General features: G+C 27.2%; 6 protein-coding genes across 10 annotated transcripts; 3 read left to right on the top strand and 3 right to left on the bottom strand.

Annotated features, from left to right (window-relative positions):
- The first annotated feature begins 333 nt into the window (after positions 1 to 333).
- Positions 334 to 2,282, top strand: LOC138190074 (protein LZIC). Its single transcript, XM_069132576.1, has 3 exons — positions 334 to 860; positions 951 to 1,086; positions 1,217 to 2,282. The coding sequence occupies exons 1-3, from the start codon at positions 760 to 762 to the stop codon at positions 1,556 to 1,558; spliced, it is 579 nt and encodes a 192-aa protein (XP_068988677.1). The 5' UTR covers positions 334 to 759; the 3' UTR covers positions 1,559 to 2,282.
- Positions 1,919 to 8,582, bottom strand: LOC138190066 (zinc finger MYND domain-containing protein 11). 2 transcript variants are annotated; one of them, XM_069132558.1, is made up of 8 exons: positions 8,213 to 8,582; positions 4,811 to 5,221; positions 4,411 to 4,741; positions 3,991 to 4,304; positions 3,756 to 3,788; positions 3,136 to 3,642; positions 2,878 to 3,060; positions 1,919 to 2,794 (listed from the first exon to the last, which is right to left on the bottom strand). In XM_069132558.1, exons 2-8 carry the CDS (start codon positions 5,204 to 5,206, stop codon positions 2,672 to 2,674), a joined length of 1,887 nt encoding a protein of 628 aa, XP_068988659.1. In that variant the 5' UTR covers positions 5,207 to 5,221; positions 8,213 to 8,582; the 3' UTR covers positions 1,919 to 2,671. The 2 variants fall into 2 exon arrangements, with proteins under 2 accessions (XP_068988659.1, XP_068988660.1); XM_069132559.1 differs by lacking the exon at positions 3,756 to 3,788 and having other exon boundaries at positions 8,213 to 8,431.
- A 49-nt stretch (positions 8,583 to 8,631) lies between these two features.
- On the bottom strand, positions 8,632 to 10,351 carry LOC138190073 (pyridoxal phosphate phosphatase PHOSPHO2). The gene is made up of 2 exons (XM_069132575.1): positions 10,211 to 10,351; positions 8,632 to 9,909 (listed from the first exon to the last, which is right to left on the bottom strand). The coding sequence occupies exon 2, from the start codon at positions 9,907 to 9,909 to the stop codon at positions 9,163 to 9,165; it is 747 nt and encodes a 248-aa protein (XP_068988676.1). The 5' UTR covers positions 10,211 to 10,351; the 3' UTR covers positions 8,632 to 9,162.
- A 25-nt stretch (positions 10,352 to 10,376) lies between these two features.
- On the top strand, positions 10,377 to 13,775 carry LOC138190069 (ankyrin repeat, SAM and basic leucine zipper domain-containing protein 1). 2 transcript variants are annotated; one of them, XM_069132566.1, is made up of 9 exons: positions 10,377 to 10,517; positions 11,868 to 12,036; positions 12,124 to 12,246; positions 12,327 to 12,447; positions 12,514 to 12,619; positions 12,690 to 12,824; positions 12,881 to 13,227; positions 13,323 to 13,545; positions 13,617 to 13,775. In XM_069132566.1, the coding sequence occupies exons 2-9, from the start codon at positions 11,946 to 11,948 to the stop codon at positions 13,764 to 13,766; spliced, it is 1,296 nt and encodes a 431-aa protein (XP_068988667.1). In that variant the 5' UTR covers positions 10,377 to 10,517; positions 11,868 to 11,945; the 3' UTR covers positions 13,767 to 13,775. The 2 variants fall into 2 exon arrangements, with proteins under 2 accessions (XP_068988667.1, XP_068988665.1); XM_069132564.1 differs by lacking the exon at positions 10,377 to 10,517 and adding an exon at positions 11,497 to 11,667.
- Positions 13,776 to 13,905: 130 nt separating this feature from the next.
- Positions 13,906 to 17,456, bottom strand: fws (Conserved oligomeric Golgi complex subunit 5 four way stop). 2 transcript variants are annotated; one of them, XM_069132553.1, is made up of 14 exons: positions 17,157 to 17,456; positions 16,997 to 17,089; positions 16,800 to 16,924; positions 16,504 to 16,723; positions 16,278 to 16,420; positions 15,939 to 16,205; positions 15,731 to 15,851; positions 15,556 to 15,673; positions 15,339 to 15,479; positions 14,883 to 15,263; positions 14,677 to 14,802; positions 14,497 to 14,605; positions 14,196 to 14,417; positions 13,906 to 14,091 (listed from the first exon to the last, which is right to left on the bottom strand). In XM_069132553.1, the coding sequence occupies exons 1-14, from the start codon at positions 17,197 to 17,199 to the stop codon at positions 13,906 to 13,908; spliced, it is 2,295 nt and encodes a 764-aa protein (XP_068988654.1). In that variant the 5' UTR covers positions 17,200 to 17,456. The 2 variants fall into 2 exon arrangements, with proteins under 2 accessions (XP_068988654.1, XP_068988655.1); XM_069132554.1 differs by lacking the exon at positions 17,157 to 17,456 and having other exon boundaries at positions 16,800 to 16,895.
- A 24-nt stretch (positions 17,457 to 17,480) lies between these two features.
- carmine (AP-3 complex subunit carmine) lies at positions 17,481 to 19,683 on the top strand. Of its 2 annotated transcripts, none has more exons than XM_069132568.1 (9): positions 17,481 to 17,611; positions 17,812 to 17,996; positions 18,069 to 18,303; positions 18,382 to 18,541; positions 18,638 to 18,751; positions 18,815 to 18,994; positions 19,072 to 19,230; positions 19,321 to 19,371; positions 19,435 to 19,683. In XM_069132568.1, the coding sequence occupies exons 1-9, from the start codon at positions 17,577 to 17,579 to the stop codon at positions 19,567 to 19,569; spliced, it is 1,254 nt and encodes a 417-aa protein (XP_068988669.1). In that variant the 5' UTR covers positions 17,481 to 17,576; the 3' UTR covers positions 19,570 to 19,683. The 2 variants fall into 2 exon arrangements, with proteins under 2 accessions (XP_068988669.1, XP_068988670.1); XM_069132569.1 differs by having other exon boundaries at positions 18,815 to 18,910.
- The last annotated feature ends 150 nt before the right edge of the window (positions 19,684 to 19,833 follow it).

The following is a 19,833-nucleotide window of genomic DNA, read 5'->3' on the forward strand; positions in this document are numbered from 1 at the left end:
GCAACATTTTGCTGTTGTGCCTATATATGTATATATATATTCTCATATGTCCTCTAAATATGTTATAAATAAAACTAATATCAAAAACGTATATGAATTTGCTACTGAATCTTATATTCTTAAATAAGAGATGAATATTGATGATAGTAATGAATGATAATGAATATTATTATGACTTTGATATGATTATGATTGATATTGACATAAACATATCAATATAAAATATGTAATAAACATTTCTCCATAATTATATACTTACAAATAACATAAACATATATATTATACTAAAGTCATATTTTCCATCACATGTGCACACAGATATATACGTACATATACACATCCATACATGACTGCTAATTATGTATGTATCTACTATTGATAAATTTGGTTCAATCGTTATATTTTTTTACCTATTATTGATTTAGTGTAATGTTGTTGCACATGTTTATAGAAATATCATAACTACAGTTACATTTTTAAAATTAAGAAAGAACTAAAAACTTCTATAACAATAATACATATGAAAATCGATATAGTTACATATGTGATGTAAATACGTAGTCATAAAACGATTTAAAAGGTTTTCAGACAAGTGCATACCTGTCAAGATAATTTACTACAATGATAAAGAATTGATTTTTTAATCTTAATTTTTTAACCGACTTCACTTTGTAAAATTCAGGCAACCATATAAATTTAAACGTTTGTTTTACTTTTTGCTATCAATTTATCTAATTATTATCGTTTTAATATTAAAAAATGAGTTCTCATGGTAAATTACAAACTGAGAAACTAAGAAAAAATTTAGAAGCACAATTGGATAGACTGGTGCAACAATTAGAGGATATAGAAGAAAACCGGTATTATTGATAAATTACATTTCTTAAAATTGTTCATTTAATAATTTTAAAATTAATATTTTTCTTCTATAAAGTTAATATATTTTATAGAAATTCACTAGATGCTGCTGCTTATGAAGAAGCTATGCAACTTACAAAAGAAGATTTACAGGAATTCAATGAAAGTTTACAAAGAATGATATCTGGCGACACAACATTAGTTGATCAATTGGGTGCAATACAACTAGTATGTACTAATACTATTTTATACATTATAAAGCATAGATATCATTTGAATTTTAAACAATATTAATATAAGGATATCAATTATAATATTTTCAAAAATACTGTAAATATATACTTGCAATTCTAAATAGGCAATTCAAGCAGCAATTAGCGAAGCATTCAAAACTCCTGCTGTTATCAGGATGTTTGGAAAACGAGAGACATCACAACTTAGAGAACGATTAGCTCAAATTGATCGTGGTGTAAAACTTGGAAAATTAAGTAAGGAGGTCAGTGATCATCAACGTGCAGAGGTTTTAAATGCATTAAGGCAGCTTGGGGAGAAATTGGAACCTCAAGAATTACAGCTATTGGAAAAATTGATGCTTAGTAACATTGACACAACAAGTTATGTGCAAGTAACTGATAATGTAGAGAAAGGTCGAATGGCTATGGCAGTGGTAGGTGATGAAGTCAGAACTCAAAATACTTGAACTGGAATATTTTTTCATATAAATTTATAATTTTTTACCAACTTTATAACAATTTACATAAATAAGGGAACCAAGTATGTAAAAAGATTGATAAATTAATAATATATATTTCAATAATATTGCTAAATCAATATGTGCGTATAAATATGTGTATAAATATGGAAATATGTATTTTCAATTTTAAATATAACTTAGGTTTATTGTAAGTAGATTGGTTGTAATGTGAAAAATTTGTATTTTTTATTATTTAATTTTTGTAACTGTTCACTCCATTTTCTTGCTAATTTCAATTAAATTTCCAAAATGGTTACTTTCACAAAAATGTAATTGATGACTTAAGACTGAAAATAATGTTAACAATTTTCACCATAAATTTAATTCTATAAGTAGAATATAAATTATATAATAAGCAAATATACATAGTTTTATCTTTAATGTATTTTGTGCACTATAAATCATAATTGTGTTTATTTCTAGCTGCATTATAGTACTGCAGTATAATGTAATAAAATATGTCTGTTTTATTTCAATGTCATATTTCACATAAATGATTTGGGAAAATAAGGAAACATACATTTATTACGCATGTGATATTTCGGATTATATCACTATTGTTAATATGTATACATACACATGTTATACAAAAATATAGCGAAGAATATTGTGATCAGTCACATATTTTATCAATGTAAAATTTTAATAAATTTGCTTTTAAATGTATAAATTTACTATTCACATTAATACCTAAAGGTTTTACATTAAGAATATGACACTTCAACAAATACTTAAAATAATGTAATTCATTATTCAAAAACGTCAAATTTCCAAATAAATGTATATATAATAATCAGTTATTATCTCTTTACATTTTTACTTATAAATAGGACTAATAATTACAAATCAAAGCACTCACATTTGTTTGCATACATATTACAAATGCTTCCGTTTAAGTAGGAAGCTCACAACAAGGTATGTCAAATTAGTGTCAAGAATATATTAATATGCTTCTACAAAGCGTCTTCTTTTTTTACAAATACAGCAATTTCAATCTCTTTCTCATTTCAATTTCATAATCTTTTTAATTTTACTGCACTTATTACACTCATCACTAATTTAACGTTTACGTCGGCAGACTCTTTTATGCTCACGCTGCCAGTGGATTTGTTGACAATCAGTACTGCAATATGCAGTATTCCAACAGCAGTGATATATGGCTTCAGCTTCACAATTATAACACTAAAATTAAGATAACTATTATAATATATGTAAAACAAATATTAGAATACGTGTACATAAGAAAAATATTAAAAGATTATTACCCATTGTTTCTTCTTTATTTCTGATATAATTTGTTGGTGTCTGTCTGTTAGTTGCCGTAATTCCTTAGCGTGTTCGGCTTGTAATTTTTCCAATTCTTTACATTTTTCCAGTTCTAATTCCCGACGTAGCTTCTCTAATGCAGTTGTAGTAGGTTGTTCCGATGTTCTGCGTTCCCTCTTTATCTGTAAAACATAACATTATGAAATTATACAGATACGTAATAAATACATTCAATCAATGATTTTTAAATATTATACCTTCGCAGGTAATGTTTCCGTTTGTATTTGTTCCGTCTGTACGAAAACACATTTGGTTCTTGGTTCTTGAGAACTAGATGTGACCATATCTTCTTGAGAACCTTCTTTCTTCAAGCCTTGAGGACACGTACTGGATATTTCTCTTGCAGGTTCATCTTCTGCCACTGGCAAGCAGGGTACTTGCCTCTCTTCACTTTTAGCTTTAGTTTTTGAAGAACGTTCATTATGTAAGGTTCCCTCCTGATTTGGTGGCATATCATTGTGACCGTCTGAACTGAGACGTTCTACTTTAACTCTTAAATCCTTAAAAAGTTGTTTCGCTGGATTAGGATTTCCCGCCGTATTTTTTGAACCTGATGACTCTATATTTCGGATTTTAGTTGGTTTTGGACCCTCGCTACCGTCGTCGATGTCCAAATCCCCGATGCTCTTGCCCAACTTTAGCAGCAAATTCTGATGATGCTTCAGTTCATCAAATGCTCTGTTCCAAGCAGTGGATCTTTTTATCTATGGAAGGTAAATTGTGCACGTTTTAAGAAAGGATGATTTTCTTCTGACTGCACAATGAAACAGAGTGGTGAGAAATTAGTTGTACACTTTAGGCCACAGTATGTGCATACCTCCATTTCTTTCCACTTTCCTTTTTCCGAAGGCTATGCAAGAATTTGTTGTTAAGATAATAATATACCTAAGTGCAACAACAATTTCTAAATTGCTTTTTCTCTCGACAGTTCTCTTCTATTGTGTCAGTGATACGATACATTGTAAATGGCGTGTAACCTAAACCGAGAATTTCACAGTGTTCGCGTGACAATTTCGCGTTGAACGCCGGATAATTTTGTGACTTATCTTTACCTGTAAACTCTGTAGACTGGCGGTAATCGGACGAATGAACATTTTTTCGATGTTGGCACGCATATGATGACCTCCAAAAAATCGGACGTCATAAACGTTGCCATTAACTTGCATCACTTTAGCCGGCCAGTAGGGGTATCCTTTTTGTTTTGCATAAACTAGCTGATGTGGTGGATTACAGGGTATACAAAACCATAGCTTCTCTGATTTTTCATTTGATATCCTATAGCAATCGGCACAGCGGCGGATTTCTTGAAGATCGTAGCAGCAATCTTGATACATTGTATTACCCATTTCTCCTATTATGCTATGAGCTAAATAAATATCCAAATTAAAATTTGTCATTAGTATATTTTTAAATAATTACTAATTTAATACATTTCTTGAAGATAATTCATAAATTAGTTTCTAGTTATATACCTCCATGATATACAATGATATTATGTAGCATGTTATGTGCATCAGCTTGAAACTCAGCAAGATTATTATATTCATTTTTCTTAATTTTTGAATCCATGATTGCTAAGTCCATATGGTGTTTTATAAGAACACCTGGTCGCCATGCATCTTCTCCATCACTAATGTAAGTTGTGCCTGAATATCTATTAGTTGGTGTAACAATAGGATCATTGTTAAAAACGATAGTACGATTTGTAATTTCTGGTGGTAATTTTGCTTTCAAATGTCCACAAGTAAAATTCAGAATGTGATTGAGATCAATTTTATCTGGATATGTGTCATTATTTATATTCTGTAACAATTATTTTTACTTTATAGGTATATAAAGCTTTAAATTTTATATCTAATGTAATGTACTTACTTCACAAAAATTACATATTTTCACTTTAACGTTACTAGGCATATGACATTCAGGGTGATAAACTCTATGACATTGTTGACAGCATTCCACAGTTCCTGCTTTGTGACATTTGCAGCAATACCAATCATGACCATCATTAGGTATAATATCTGATGGTAATCTGTAACTCTCTTGCTCTATACCATTTTTTGTTGGTACTTTCTTTAAATAAACAAGTCCATCATCAACTGCTTTATTTAATTCTTCCTGGGCCTCTTGTTCTGTAATTCCATAAACTCGAGCTAGATGTCGTACCATACGATCATTGCTTGGTAAACTTCTTTGATGTATAGTTATTTTGATAGCATCCCATATTCGTTGTGTCATGAAAGGATCTGTCCTACGACGAATGGACATGATGATAGATATGCACTGAAACAAATATTGAAAGAACATTGGACTTTTATAAGCTATATAAAAGTAATAAAATTACTTTGAATTAGACGCATTTCATGAAAATATATTGTCTAACATAATTTTATGGATATTAAAATTTATTACACAAATGTAGCCTATATACATAAAAATTTTGCATTAGAAATATGATATCAATACCAGCATTTGTTGATATATAGATAATCAGCATACCCCCATGTTACAATACTTGTCATATCTAAAATGTAATAGTTAAGATACCCCTATAGCTTAACATAACATATTAAAATAAGATACTTGTATATATTTGTATCCAAGAGCATTTCTAAATATATAGTAGCTTCCAGAACTGTGCAAGGTATATATATAAGAAAATTATAATCATTACAGTAAATTTACTAATAATTAGTATTGCATATAATGCAACACAAGTGAAACTATAATATATAAATCTTTATATATATAATATGTATTTTATAATGCTAAATGTATGTGCATGCATATTATTGTTATCCAGTGTTCTTACAATTGCAATTTTGCTAAAAAAGCAATTTAAACAATGGAAGGGTACACCATTATATATTTTGTCAGTATCTGATGTATTGTTTTCTATGTTTACATCAAGTATATTATTCACAAATTGTATCATACACTTTACTTATATCAACCCTAATAAAGTGAACAGTGTCTTCCCTGTAAGTGACAGTATATGGAATATAGAAAGAGGTAATGAAAATCAACAAATAAAGCTTAAAAGCTTTGCAGAAAAATTGAACACTGTCATAAATCCAGACTATTTTAATGCAATTCCAAAGTGTAATATCATAAGTATCATAATGAAATATGGAATGCTATTCTTCCCATTTGTAAATTCATTTGTATCTTTGTTAATATTCTCTGTGGAATGCAATTTAAATGTATTTTATCTTAAGAAGCAGTGCTTTAAATTTCTACATTCAGAAGAAGCAGTATGCGAAGATGATACTAGTATAAATAAATTTAACAGTGAAATAAAATTTGATTCTGTAATAAAGTCCAAAAATATTTCAGTAATCAAACAGTATATGAAGAATATTTTATATGTGTTTAATTATAATGAAACAAAGAAAGATAAAAAAATTACAACTATGTTTGTACTAAGTCAATGGATTATACCTGTTATTATCACAGGATTGTTATACTTGTCTGAATATAATACAAATCCTACAAGGGACATGGAAAATAAAAAATGTTTTATTGAAAGTATACTTTTTCTTGACGATTGTCACAATAATATTAAATCTATAAATATGTTTCAAAATCCTGAATTTGAGACATATACAGCTATAGTATACGATAATTTTACCAATAATGAGGACTATATAAAATTACAAACTTCCAACATTACTCAAGTGAATGAGATAATATCCAAAGTACAAAATCTTATTTTTTCTACAATGAATGACATATCCGCTATGTCACTTAATACAACTTCTTATAACATTTCTGAAGTTATAGATAAAACAAAGTATTTGGATACTTATATAAAAGATATAGAGCAAAGTAAGAATGCTGGAAATGTATTTAATCCAGTCAGTGTTAAGAATAATACAAACTTACAAAGTGATATACAATTAAGCAATTATACTAATACAGTCAATGAAGAATCGTTATTATTTGATTACTTAATGAAAAATTCTTCAAGAGACACATTAAGAGTAAAAATTTACAATAATGAAATTAATACAAATACCACAGAAAAATTAAATGTTAGAGAATTACAAACAGATGTTATTGAAAATAAAGGCACTATAAACAATTTTATGAATACAACTGAAAAATATAATATACTAATTATGTCAAATGATTCAAAATACCATAATAATAAAGAAATAAAAGAGTTGAAAGAGTTAAAACCAACAGAAACTTTTCTACGTACCAAAATCAATATTTATCAAAATGATAATACATCAAAGACAATGCAAGTGTATATAATAGATAAATGTTTTGTATCAATTCAATTCTTAAAGGTACATTTGCTTATTCTGGTATTTATAATATATTTTCTGCCAATTTTGTTCTCCTCAATTCTACAACAATATGGCAAACTAAACTGTAAAATTGTTTTAGAGAAGTTGAAAGCAAAAAATATAATTCTGTTAAACAACTTTAAATCTGAGTTCACAAATGAAATTAATAATATGTATTTTGATGTTCCTATGAATTCCAAAGGATTTACTTTAAAACAAAAATTTAAATATTTGGATGAAAACCCTCATACACAAGAATTAGTTGATTCTAATAAATTACAACTAATGAGAATTCATCGCGAAGACTTTAATCAAAAATGGAACAAGCACTGTAAAGATAATAAACATAATATCTTATTTGATGAGACAAAAATACAATTGAATATAATAAGTCAACGTGCTACAAACATGTTGCAGCTTTTTGACAGTATTAAAATGTCTTTACTAAGTGGGGTATTATTATGGACACCTTTATTTTTTGAATGCTTAATCAAAGTGTTTACAGCTTTATATATACCAGAATGGTTACTGAATATAACTTATCTGACTGGTATAGCATTTAGCACATTACGGAATATTTTCAATCTTAAAATGATAAAGCTTCAAGAGAAAGACACAAATACTGCAAAAATAAATAGTATTCATCCTATTACATGAATTTCAATTTCATATTTCTTTAAATATTCCAAGAAAATAACATACACATTTAGTTGTAGTAGCTTCATATTCAAAGTTTTATATAAAGTATATTTTTAGTTTTGCATATAAATGGCGTTATGATAATAATGCATTATCAGCTCTTTAGTTCTTTAACTAAAAGTATCTAAATTTAATTAAAAATTGATTTTATGAAATTTTTCCATTATAACGTTTAACGTTATGGAAATATAAATAAATTTACTTTTGTAATACTTTAATTGATTATTATTTCGTAATTATAATTGAGTAAAATTTTATAGGAGTCTCTAAATTTTCTTACCGAAGCTGATACACTAACTTGCTGTTCGTATACTGTTACTTTCTGATCGCAAAGAAAAATGTTAACTTTTAAATCACAATTAATGATCAATTCATGTTTTTCTGTCTTATCATAAAATACATTAAAGGCAAAAGTAAAACTTTTGCCGACGCCTGCAACCAATAATAAGACAATAATTAACGTTAGAGACGCGCAACTATATTGCACATATCGCGCACGTCATAAGTTCAACCTAACCCTAATAATGCGTGCGCATGTTAGTTCATGATTCATAATTCACAATTCAGTATTATTCAAATTTGTATAATATAAAGTTGAAATAGTGGCACAAATACTATAATTTTATATAAAATGTAAAATTTTAATGTTTCAGAACTTAAAGAAATTAATTACTCTTAGTTATACAAGAGATAATTCTCATTTTCATATTTTATACATATGTAATGTATTTTTTTTACGCTATATATATTAAAGGTAATTTTTTTTAAATATATTTTTCACATAGTTTAATGATGTTAAAATTTGAAAATATACTATTGTGCGTAAAAGTAAATTTTGAACTATACAAATTTATAAACTGTAATTATAAAATTTCACATATATACTTTTTTTTACTAAAAAATTGTTTAATGTTATTTCATCATATAGAATATGCAATTACATAAAATAATATATTATATTAAATTGTGTATACAAATATTTTGCTAAATACAATTCAATTTCTAAATACATTGTCATTTTATCTTATGCATGAATGCGCCTGAAATTTGTTTTAAAGTAAACGGTATACTTAGAAGGGAAAATTTTATATATGTATTTTTATAAGGGTCTTGGAAATATCACTATTATATCACATAATGATTATTGATAATAGTATAAGTATTTTTACCTATTAGTTATAATTAAAGTTAGATAATAATAAATAAATGTTTTGTTCATTTTCATTATAATTATAAAGAAATTTGAGAAAATCCAATTTCTTTTTCTAATATTTTTAAAATTTGTACACCGTCGCTCCATGGAAATACACGTGCATTTATTTTTGGAATCTGGTTATTTTCAGCATGGTTCAACATCTTCATAAGTGTATAATCTTTTCGCGGAAACGCAACATCACGTTCGGAAAGTCGTAAGATCGGGCACAAATCATTTTTGCCATCTCCAACGTATGCTATTCGATCAAAATGTACTCCTTCATCGTTTCTTTTTTTAATGTAATCTTCTAAAATTTGCCCCTTACATAGATTGACAGTACTCAATTTACAAGAATTTTGGACGTGATACATGTCTAGTTTTATGACCCCATCGTTGTCGATTTTCGCAGGATTTGTAAATGTTTCAGTAATAACATAATTTAAATTTTTACTTTTTAACCATTCGCTAATAAATAACATATTTGAATCGCTAATAATAATAATTTCACAACCTCGAGAATGTAATTCTTTTAGAAGATTAGCAATGCCCGGTACAGGAGGTATGTTATTAATAGCAGTTTTGATTTGTTTTATGTCGATGGAATTATTGTGAAGCAATTCAAATATCTTCCCCATGTATGTGGTCCAACCGTTAGAACGATATAGATCCTTTACACTGTCTGGCAATTTTTCGTTGGGTAATAGTTTTCGAGCCACGATATCAGTATTATCATTGACAATCGTATGATCAAAGTCAAATGCGACGAGTACTGACCGATGCATCTATTAAAATACAAATACATTACAAAGACAACCGGCATAAATTTATAAGGTTATTCATTTTGAATTTTGATTTTAATATTTCAACACAGTATATTCTCTCGGGATAATTCGCGACTGGGACATTTCTTAGTATATATTTAATCGTTTAATTCTTAATATTTGTAAAAGATGAAATATATTACTAATGTATATTGTTCTTATTATTAGCAATAATTAAGTAATTATATACATGTTGTTTTAATTATAAAAATTATATTAAAATGTTATCCAAGTTATTTCAAAATATTATACTGTTACTTACTGTTAGTCAAATTTTCAACCATACATAAAACTGCAATTTTGATAATATTGTAATTTTTAAATGGAGAACTTGCAACCAAACCTTGCGGCAGGTGTCCAGTAACAGATCTTTGTAGAGTTAATAATTTTAACAATATAAATTAGGAGCAAAGAAAAATTTGCAAGTGAAATAACTGGCAGATATCCAAATACTGACGTTTGTATAGGTTAAGCAATCTGGATAATATGATTTGTAAACGGGTAAAAATTTGCAACTGATCCCTAAGACAGGTGTCTGAAGACTAAAGATTGAAGACTGACGCTTGCAGGTTAGTATTGTGTACATGAAAATAAATAGTATTGCTATTATAGCAGATACAATCAGATACATACAAACCCATTACTTCCTCCACACACAGATTTTATATAATAATAGATTTTATATATATAATGTATATTAAATATATATATATATAATAATTTTTAAGTATTTTTTCAATATTATACCTATTACTTTGTTAGTTTTTTATGTTTCATTAAGTTTATTGTATACTTATTTATATATTTTTGAACAATTCATCGTTCTCATAGTTTTACACAGTTCGTCATTTTGAAAATGTAAATAAGTGAATATTACTATAAATCTCTCTTTTATAAATAAATGTTTAATATTTATAAAATAGTCAATGTGTATTTAATTACAGTGTACTATTTATACAAGTATGATACAAACGTTAATTATAATACACATTAATAGTCATTTGTATAAAATAATAAGTTATTGTATATACAGCATAATTATAAAATTCATTATTGGAACAATATGCTCTCGTTTTCATGTAATATAACAGAGGTAATATTTTTACATACTGAAAGAATTATATTTAAAAATAATATTTTATGGAAAATTTTGAATCTTTGCTGCATATATTCTATGTTTTGATATCATTTTTTTATCGTTAAATTTTATAAAATATGCTAGATAAAAAAGATGTACAATCTGTCCCACGATCATCCAGGCAGGTTCGATACTCATATATCGAAGTCTAGGGAGAACAGTCCGAAAATTGAGTCGTGACTAGATGTGAAAAATCAATATGATAGGTAAAAAGGTTCTCTTTCTTCTCATGCGTGATATGCTATGAATATTTGAGACAGAAACAAAGACATTCTACTCACCTTTGTCTGTCTCGTAAAAATGCAATTTTATTGACTGTTTATGTTGATTTTTCATGGCTAGACACGACTCAATTATTGGACAGTTTTCCCTAGTAAATGTCGGTCGAGATCTGTTATATGTATGATCGTGGTACAGCACATGCGCTGAATGGAAAACATTTTCAAATTTTACAAGGCTAAAAAGAAAAGTATTGTAATTTTATATTTTATATATTTTAATGAAATAATGTGCTTCCAAGAAATATTAAAATATCAAGTAGCGAAGTGAAAAGTGACGAAAATTTTTCTCTTTCGGAAAAGGTGTGAAAACACATACATACACACGTATACATATGAATATATATATAACCTATTATTTTGTAAATAATGTACAATAGTAAAAACTAATCTTTTTAAAAATATTGAAGAGATTGAAGTAGGAATTATTTAATTCTATTAGTATAAAATAAAATTTTTTTTATTTTATTAATGAAAAATTAAAAGTTTTATATTTTGTACAGCAAACAAGAACAACTAGGTATTGTTTCCAAAACAGTTTAGTATTTAAAAATATAAACACATTTAATCAAGATAGAAATATGGATAATAATAAAGAACAAAGTATTGAACATGAGATGATAAATGCATGTACAGTGGGCAAGTTCGAAATTGTAAACAAATATATTGAATGTAATTATTTTATATTAATAAATTATATTTTATATTGTAAAATAATAATATTTTTAATATAAAAGTATATTTCACTATAATATATAGCATATGATATAAACAAGTTTTTATGTGATGGATGGACTCCACTTCTGTATGCTGCTTTTAATGCACAAATGAAAGTCATTGAGTGTCTCATAAACAATGGAGCTGATGTTAATAAGCATAAGGGTATTTCCTTTGTACTTTGTGTTATGTATTAAATGTTTAAGAAAAATTTGAAATGTAATATGGATGGTGTAATATTTTAGATGGCTATACACCATTAATGGCATTATGCAATTCTATTAAAGAAACAACAGAACAACGTATAAAATGTTTAACAACATTAATTGAAGCAGGTGCTAATCCAAATGCAAGCAATAAACAAAGGTATTTACAACATATATATTTTAATATATTAATTATTTTAATAACTATTAAGTAATATTTTTGCAGACAAACACTTCTCATGTACGCTTGTACGTCACAAGAACCCGAATTTATAACAGAACTAGTGAAATATATAAAAAATATCAATGCATATGACAATAGGAAACAAACTGTAAGCTCTTTTAGTAATACTAATAGTTATTTCCAATAATAACAATAAAACTACGAATTATTATTTGTAGGCATTGATGTATGCAACAATAGCTAATAAACCAGAAGTAGTCAAAATATTAATAGAAAATGCAGCAGATGTCACATTAACTGACTTAAGTGGTCTAACTGTATATGATGTAGCTTCTATGAAAGGATATGATAAAGTAAGTTAAACTATAACATCCTATTATAAAATACAATATAATGTTAACTATTACAGATTTTGTCGCTATTAAATCTCAATGAAGAAACAACAATAAATACTTATAAAATATTTAAAGTGTATGAGTGGAAACATATGTTTCCATCACTAGTTAATATAGACAATCAAACTATAGATTCTGATGTGTATACAATTTTATATGGGATGAATTTAGAAAAATATACTCATATTTTCCAAGGAATAAATCTCAAAACATTTTTAACATTAACTGAAAATGACTTAATCCATTTAGGATTGGATATTAATGCACATAGAATGCAATTTATAGAATGTCTTCATAAATTTCATAGGAAAAAATGGAGTATACAAAGCATTGGTGCTCTCAATAAATCGTTACCCTATACGTATGTTTACTTCATAATACAATTATGTATTAATTAATTAACTGCAATTATTGTAACATTGAATTATGAAAATGTAATTTTATATTCGTTTTCAGATTATATAATGGTATAGTCTCATTAGGAATATTATCTAAACAAATTGCTGTTATTGGTTCTAGTTTTCGGTATATTAAAAATAGCTTATTAAAGGTAAATAGTGCAGATATATATTTAACTACTGAACGAATATCTAATTATGAGCAAGAGCTTAAAAAAGTACAAAAAACACTTAGTATTCTAAAAAACGAGCTTATGCAAATAAAAGCACTTTCTATAAGGGTAAATATATAAATATCTGGTAATGCACATACATTAAAGAGGAAACATTAAAATATATTTTATTAACATAGGTTGAAAAAGAAAACGATATTGGTATGCCCGCAACATATATCAGACCAAAAAAACGTAACATAAATTGGCCTATATGTTTAAGCATTACATTAATTGCAGGAATCTATATATCTAAAACAATATACATTCAGAAATTAATATGTTATTGAAAATATGATTGTATTTATTAAGAATTTTTGTATATTTATTTGTTCTAAGTTTGATTAATAAATTATTCATGTAGAATGAAATATTATCTTCTATAAATATAGAAACATACATCTTGTGTAATACAAAATTTTACAAATTTTAATGTTCATTTAAATTAGCTAATTTTTTCATTAATGGAAATAGTGGGTGGAATGTTGGAAGATTTTGTTGTCTGACTGTTAACTGATAACGTTCCAGTGGTCCACTACAGAAAGCTAATCTATCTCTTTCATTTGGATGTTTATCCATCCACTGAGATAGTCGACCCACAGACCAACTTGTACTCTATATTAATAGTAATTAACAAATTAGTACCAATCAAAAATTTTTTAAATTTAGGATAATTCAGTTTCGTTACAAAATAATAATATAAACATATATTCTCATACCTGATGTGGAGATACTAATTCAGGTGGTGCAGTAGAAAATAAATGTAAAAGAACAAGAGAGGAAGGTATGCCACATTCCCCTTCTCCTCCTAAAACTTTCTGGACGATATCATCCGGGCTAAGTGGAAGCAGTGCTTTTAATGCTCGTAATGTTCTATATTGTTGTTGTTCTGATGATCCCAACTGCCCTCCTCTACATAATGGAGCAACAGCTATTTCTATCTAAATGAAAATAAAAAGATAAAAGATTGAAACTTAAATATAAAATTTTAGCATGATACTACCATATATTACAACATACCTGACTAAAATCAACAATGAGTTTGGCTCTTCCAAAATCGGTTAATGGTCTTAATATGCAAGCATGTCTTACAAAAAGTTCAATGCACCGTGAAGCAACAGATTTACAACTAAAAATATGATTAATTTCAGCATTATGTCGCAAATACATTATAAAAGTTGCAATTATATTTTTAATTACCATTCAGCAACTACTGCCTGATTTTTATATGGCATAAGAAATGTATTTACAGAACGTAAAATAAATCCTTGCAATTCGCGCATGTAGAGTGAGCAGTTAATTTCTTTTCCTATAGGACTACTTAGACTGTAGAGGAAGAATACGCATACATATATAGTACATATATTTTAAGATATGTTTAATTTCAGAACATTGTATTTACTTACTCTCGAAATTCTGCATCATCATGCATGGTTAAAATAATACTTTCAATTGCGTCACTAATAGATGCTAACAACGGCGATAGTATGTTTTTTGTTAATACGTCTACTTCTTTAAGAGCTACAGAAATTACTGAATTTCCTTCAGATGGGAGACCAGATAAATTTGCTATTACACGAGTTACTTGACTAGAAAGATAATAAAGTAGGTTTGCAAGAGACACATTTGTTTGCTGAACAGTGGTTGGAGAATCAATTACTTGACTAGCTTCTCCACCCACAAGTAATCCTTGTTCACATTTTAAGCAAAAGAGTCTTATAGCTTTTCCTACATTACGAGCAACTACTGTTGAAAGGCCATCATCAACCAATGACACACTTAATTCACTACAAAGAAATTAAGGATTGATATTTATTAGACAGCATTAAAAATGAAGATATATATCTATTATCTTGATTTACTTTGTTACTGTGCGTATAAGACTATCAATTTCATCCTGTGTAGGTAATCCTTCACCAGAAAACATAGTATGTACTTGATCTAATAGACGTGATACTGAGCGAGATAAGTATGCGTTTTCAAATGGTAATAATACATTATGACTGAAAGAATATAAATATTATTTGTATTATATAAGATAAATTATTTGATGTCTTTTTTATATATCTTTCTATTTACTTGATTTTGTAAATACTAATGCTCTGTAATCGTTCCTTCAGACGTTTTCTCAAATCTAGAAATATTCTTAGAAATTTTGGGTATTCACCTTCTAATGCTTGTTTTACAAATGATGAGCCTGAAAACAAACGCGGTGTTTTTATCAGAACGAAGATTTCAATATTATAATTTTTACCTTGTGCACGTTCAATCAATACTTTAGAAAGCAGAGTGTTTACTCTGTCCCAAAATTTCTGTGATAGTTCATCCAATTCCTTTACATGATGTTCTAATAGTATTCTTTGCAATAGTTCAATCTAAGATAATAATATAGTATATAGTTTGAAAATATGAGTAAATAGATTTAAGAAAGATACAGAAGAAATATTCTTCAGTTACATTACTTGTAAACAGTGTGTATAAAGTGTATCTTGAAAAAGTCTTTCAAGATTTTCCCAAATTCGTGTGCGTAAATTTCCAGAAGATCCTGGAGAAGGAATAGCAGCTCGTCCAGGTGCTGCTCTTTTTCCAAGGTCTTGATTTGTTGTTAAAGTTACATCTAATGATTCTGAAGCAATTTTTTCAATCTCTGATAAGGCAGAATCTATGACATTATCTATAGCTCCATTTACAACTCTCAAATTTTGAAATACCTGTACAGCTGTACTAACCTATTTGTTGTAAATTATAATTAACAGTTATAAAGATAATAGTATGTAAAAGAATAATATGTACTTATATACTTTAGCTCTATCCATTGTTTGTAAACCTTGAGATAAAGTATGAGTTGCTATTCTCTGTACTGTTATTCTATGAGATTTTACAACTTGTTGATCATCAGCAATAACATCTAATCCATTTAAATCTGTATCCATCATCAACTGTTCTATAAACAACAATTATCATATTTCTTTTATATATATATATATTTTTTTTATGAAATGTAAAATTAAAAATAAATTAATATACCAAGTTCATGAAGGCTATTCGCAGCTTTTATGATATCTGGACCTTGCATATTATTTGTCATTTGAGAACATAAACGTTTTGATAAATGTTGCATTCTAGCTACTCTCCGTAGCAAATCAGAAGTTTCATGAAGCCTTGCTAGAACAATTGTCTGAGTTTCAATTCTATTAAAAGGATCAATAATTTTTCCACGTAAACGTTCTACAGCTGATAAAAGGCTCTAAAACACAAAAATTTATATTTTATTCAAAGTAATATTTATTTTCCTCAATATTTATAAATGTATTTATATATACCTGAACATGTAACTGCATTATTGAAAGCACACCTTCCAATTTTTCTACCCATGATGCTTGTGACAATAAATCTTCATGATTAGCTAATACTTGCTTCTGTAATTCGGCATTCAATATTTCAATGGCTATATCAAAAATATTATATGTTATAATATATCATAACATTATGTTGGAGATATAATAATTTTTTTATTCACCTTGTCCTAATTTATTTATCTGTTGTGCCACTGATAACATTTGACTGATATCACCTTTTTTGGATTCACCATCAGAAAATTGTTTAAAAAATTCTGAAAGGCATATGCTTAAAAAGATAGCTTTAATACATATTTTGACACATAATGTTGAATAAATTACCATCATTTTCTATATCCTCCCAATTTTTAATTTCATCCATCATCAAGTTAAGAGTGTTGAAAATACAGATTGAAAATGAAAGATAATTAATGACACGTATGTAGCAAAATGTTATAGGTTGTAATTACTTCATATATTTTAAATGTTACATTTACTTGTTACTATAATTATGATATTTTTTATCATTTACATTATATTATTTACGTTAAAATTTCACTAATAAAAATATCTGCATCTGTGGGTATATCTTCGTTATATTTTCCTCTCTGGTGCAAATGCAAGATAATAAATGTAGGTTCATGCATTAGTGTTAGTACAATTTATAAATACAGAACCATATGTCAAGTGTATGTAACATACCAAAATAAAATTGACAAACAACTTGAACAGTGGACTGTTCAGAACAATTTCTTTAAAAAAATGATACATAGTCTTTTTATTATCAACTCGTCAGGGTAAGTATTAAATCGTGGGTAAACATATATATTTAGTATCTGACAAGTATTTGGTTAGAAACTTGCATATGATCATATATATATATTATCAAATCTGTATATATATATATCGTATTTTATACATATTTCAAAAGATTCTATGTATGATTAAAAAATTTCAATTCTGGGTTTCATAAACTTAAAATACTGTTTACCCTTAGAGATGTTTTCATGGAAAAACATTGGAAAAGTGCAGTGGCACGGTCACTATGTGACTACTTCTTTGATCAACAGCGAAGAGTTTTATCTCCTGAAGACACACCACCTGTAATAGCTACACCTCATCATTATCTTATTAGTATATATCGTTGTAATATGTTTTTTGTTGCAGTATGCATGACAGAAGGTATTTATTCATAATATGAGATTAATAAATTGTTTTGATTGTAAAATATATTTTAAATATTATATTTTATAGTTCCGCCACTATTTGTGATAGAATTTTTACACAGAGTAGTGGATACTTTTGAAGACTATTTTAGTGAATGTACAGAAACTATCATAAAAGAAAACTATGTGGTTGTTTATGAATTATTAGATGAAATGTTGGACAATGGTTTTCCATTAGCTACAGAATCTAATATTTTGAAGGAACTTATTAAACCACCAAATATATTAAGAACTATCGCAAATACTGTAACAGGAAAATCTAAGTAGGTATATTAACTATATATTTGAGGTAAAATATAAAAATTGATATATATATATTTAACTGTATATGTAAATTATAGTGTTAGTGCAACATTACCAAGTGGACAATTATCTAATGTTCCTTGGAGGCGTACTGGTGTTAAATATACAAATAATGAAGCATATTTTGATGTTGTGGAAGAAGTTGATGCTATTATAGATAGAACTGGTGCAACTGTGTTTGCAGAAATTCAAGGCTATGTATGCTTTTTGTCTAATATTATCAATACTGATTTATTTATTGATAAAAATATTTATACGATAAATATATTGTATAATTATATGTCTAAATTGTAGATTGACTGTTGTATAAAATTAAGCGGTATGCCAGATTTAACACTTTCTTTCATGAATCCCAGATTATTTGATGATGTCAGTTTTCACCCTTGTGTTAGATTTAAAAGATGGGAGGTAAGAACAAGTAAAAGCTTAAACTTATTAATCACATCATTAATAGAATACTTTTTTTCCCAGTCAGAACGAATACTTTCCTTTATTCCACCAGATGGTAATTTTCGTCTTCTTTCTTATCACATAGGATCACAAAGTATTGTGGCAATTCCAATATATGTAAGACATAATATTAGTCTCAAGGAATTAGGAGGTGGGAGATTAGACATAACTGTTGGGCCAAAGCAAACCATTGGCAGAACTGTGTGCATTATATTTTTCTTATATTTTTATGTGGAAATATAAAAAACTGATATAATTTTACTACATATATATTTTAGGTAGAAAATGTTACATTAGAAATTCCTATGCCAAAAATAGTTTTAAATTGTACATTAACTCCAAATCAAGGAAAATACTCATTTGATCCTGTGAGCAAAATACTCTTATGGGATATTGGAAGGATAGATGTTTCCAAATTACCGAACTTAAGAGGCTCTGTAAAATAATTATACGATTATAAAATAATTTTTTAGGGTGTAAGTAAACATGCATAAATTAAAAACTAATTTAAAAAATTAATTTTTTAGATTACTATTCAAAATTCTGCCAGTGTAATGGAATCTAATCCTGCAATTAATGTATGTACATATTATATATATGTATATTGTATGTAATATAGTTTAACAATTATTTTACTTTAGGTTCACTTTACAATCAATCAGTTGGCAGTTTCTGGCTTAAAAGTTAATCGATTGGATATGTACGGAGAAAAATATAAACCATTCAAAGGTGTGAAATATATTACCAAAGCCGGAAAATTTCAAATTAGAATGTAAATAAGAATAATGTGAAACATTTCTCATATCAATCATAAGACTAAATATGTGTGTTAAACTTCATGGGAATATATATAATTAAAAATAAAGAATAATAAAATCTTGTAAAACAAATTAATTTGATTTTTATTCGCATTATATGTTAAACTTTCATTATGAATGTACTTACAGTCAAGCATTTCATCATGCTTTTTAATATAAATGATTTCAAATATACTATATTATTAATGACACAATAAAAAATTGTGTTTATTGGTAATGGAA

This window comes from Bombus flavifrons, chromosome 2 (assembly GCF_040668555.2).
Source record: "Bombus flavifrons isolate JBK064 chromosome 2, iyBomFlav1_principal, whole genome shotgun sequence".
Taxonomy (NCBI): Eukaryota; Metazoa; Arthropoda; class Insecta; order Hymenoptera; family Apidae; genus Bombus; species Bombus flavifrons.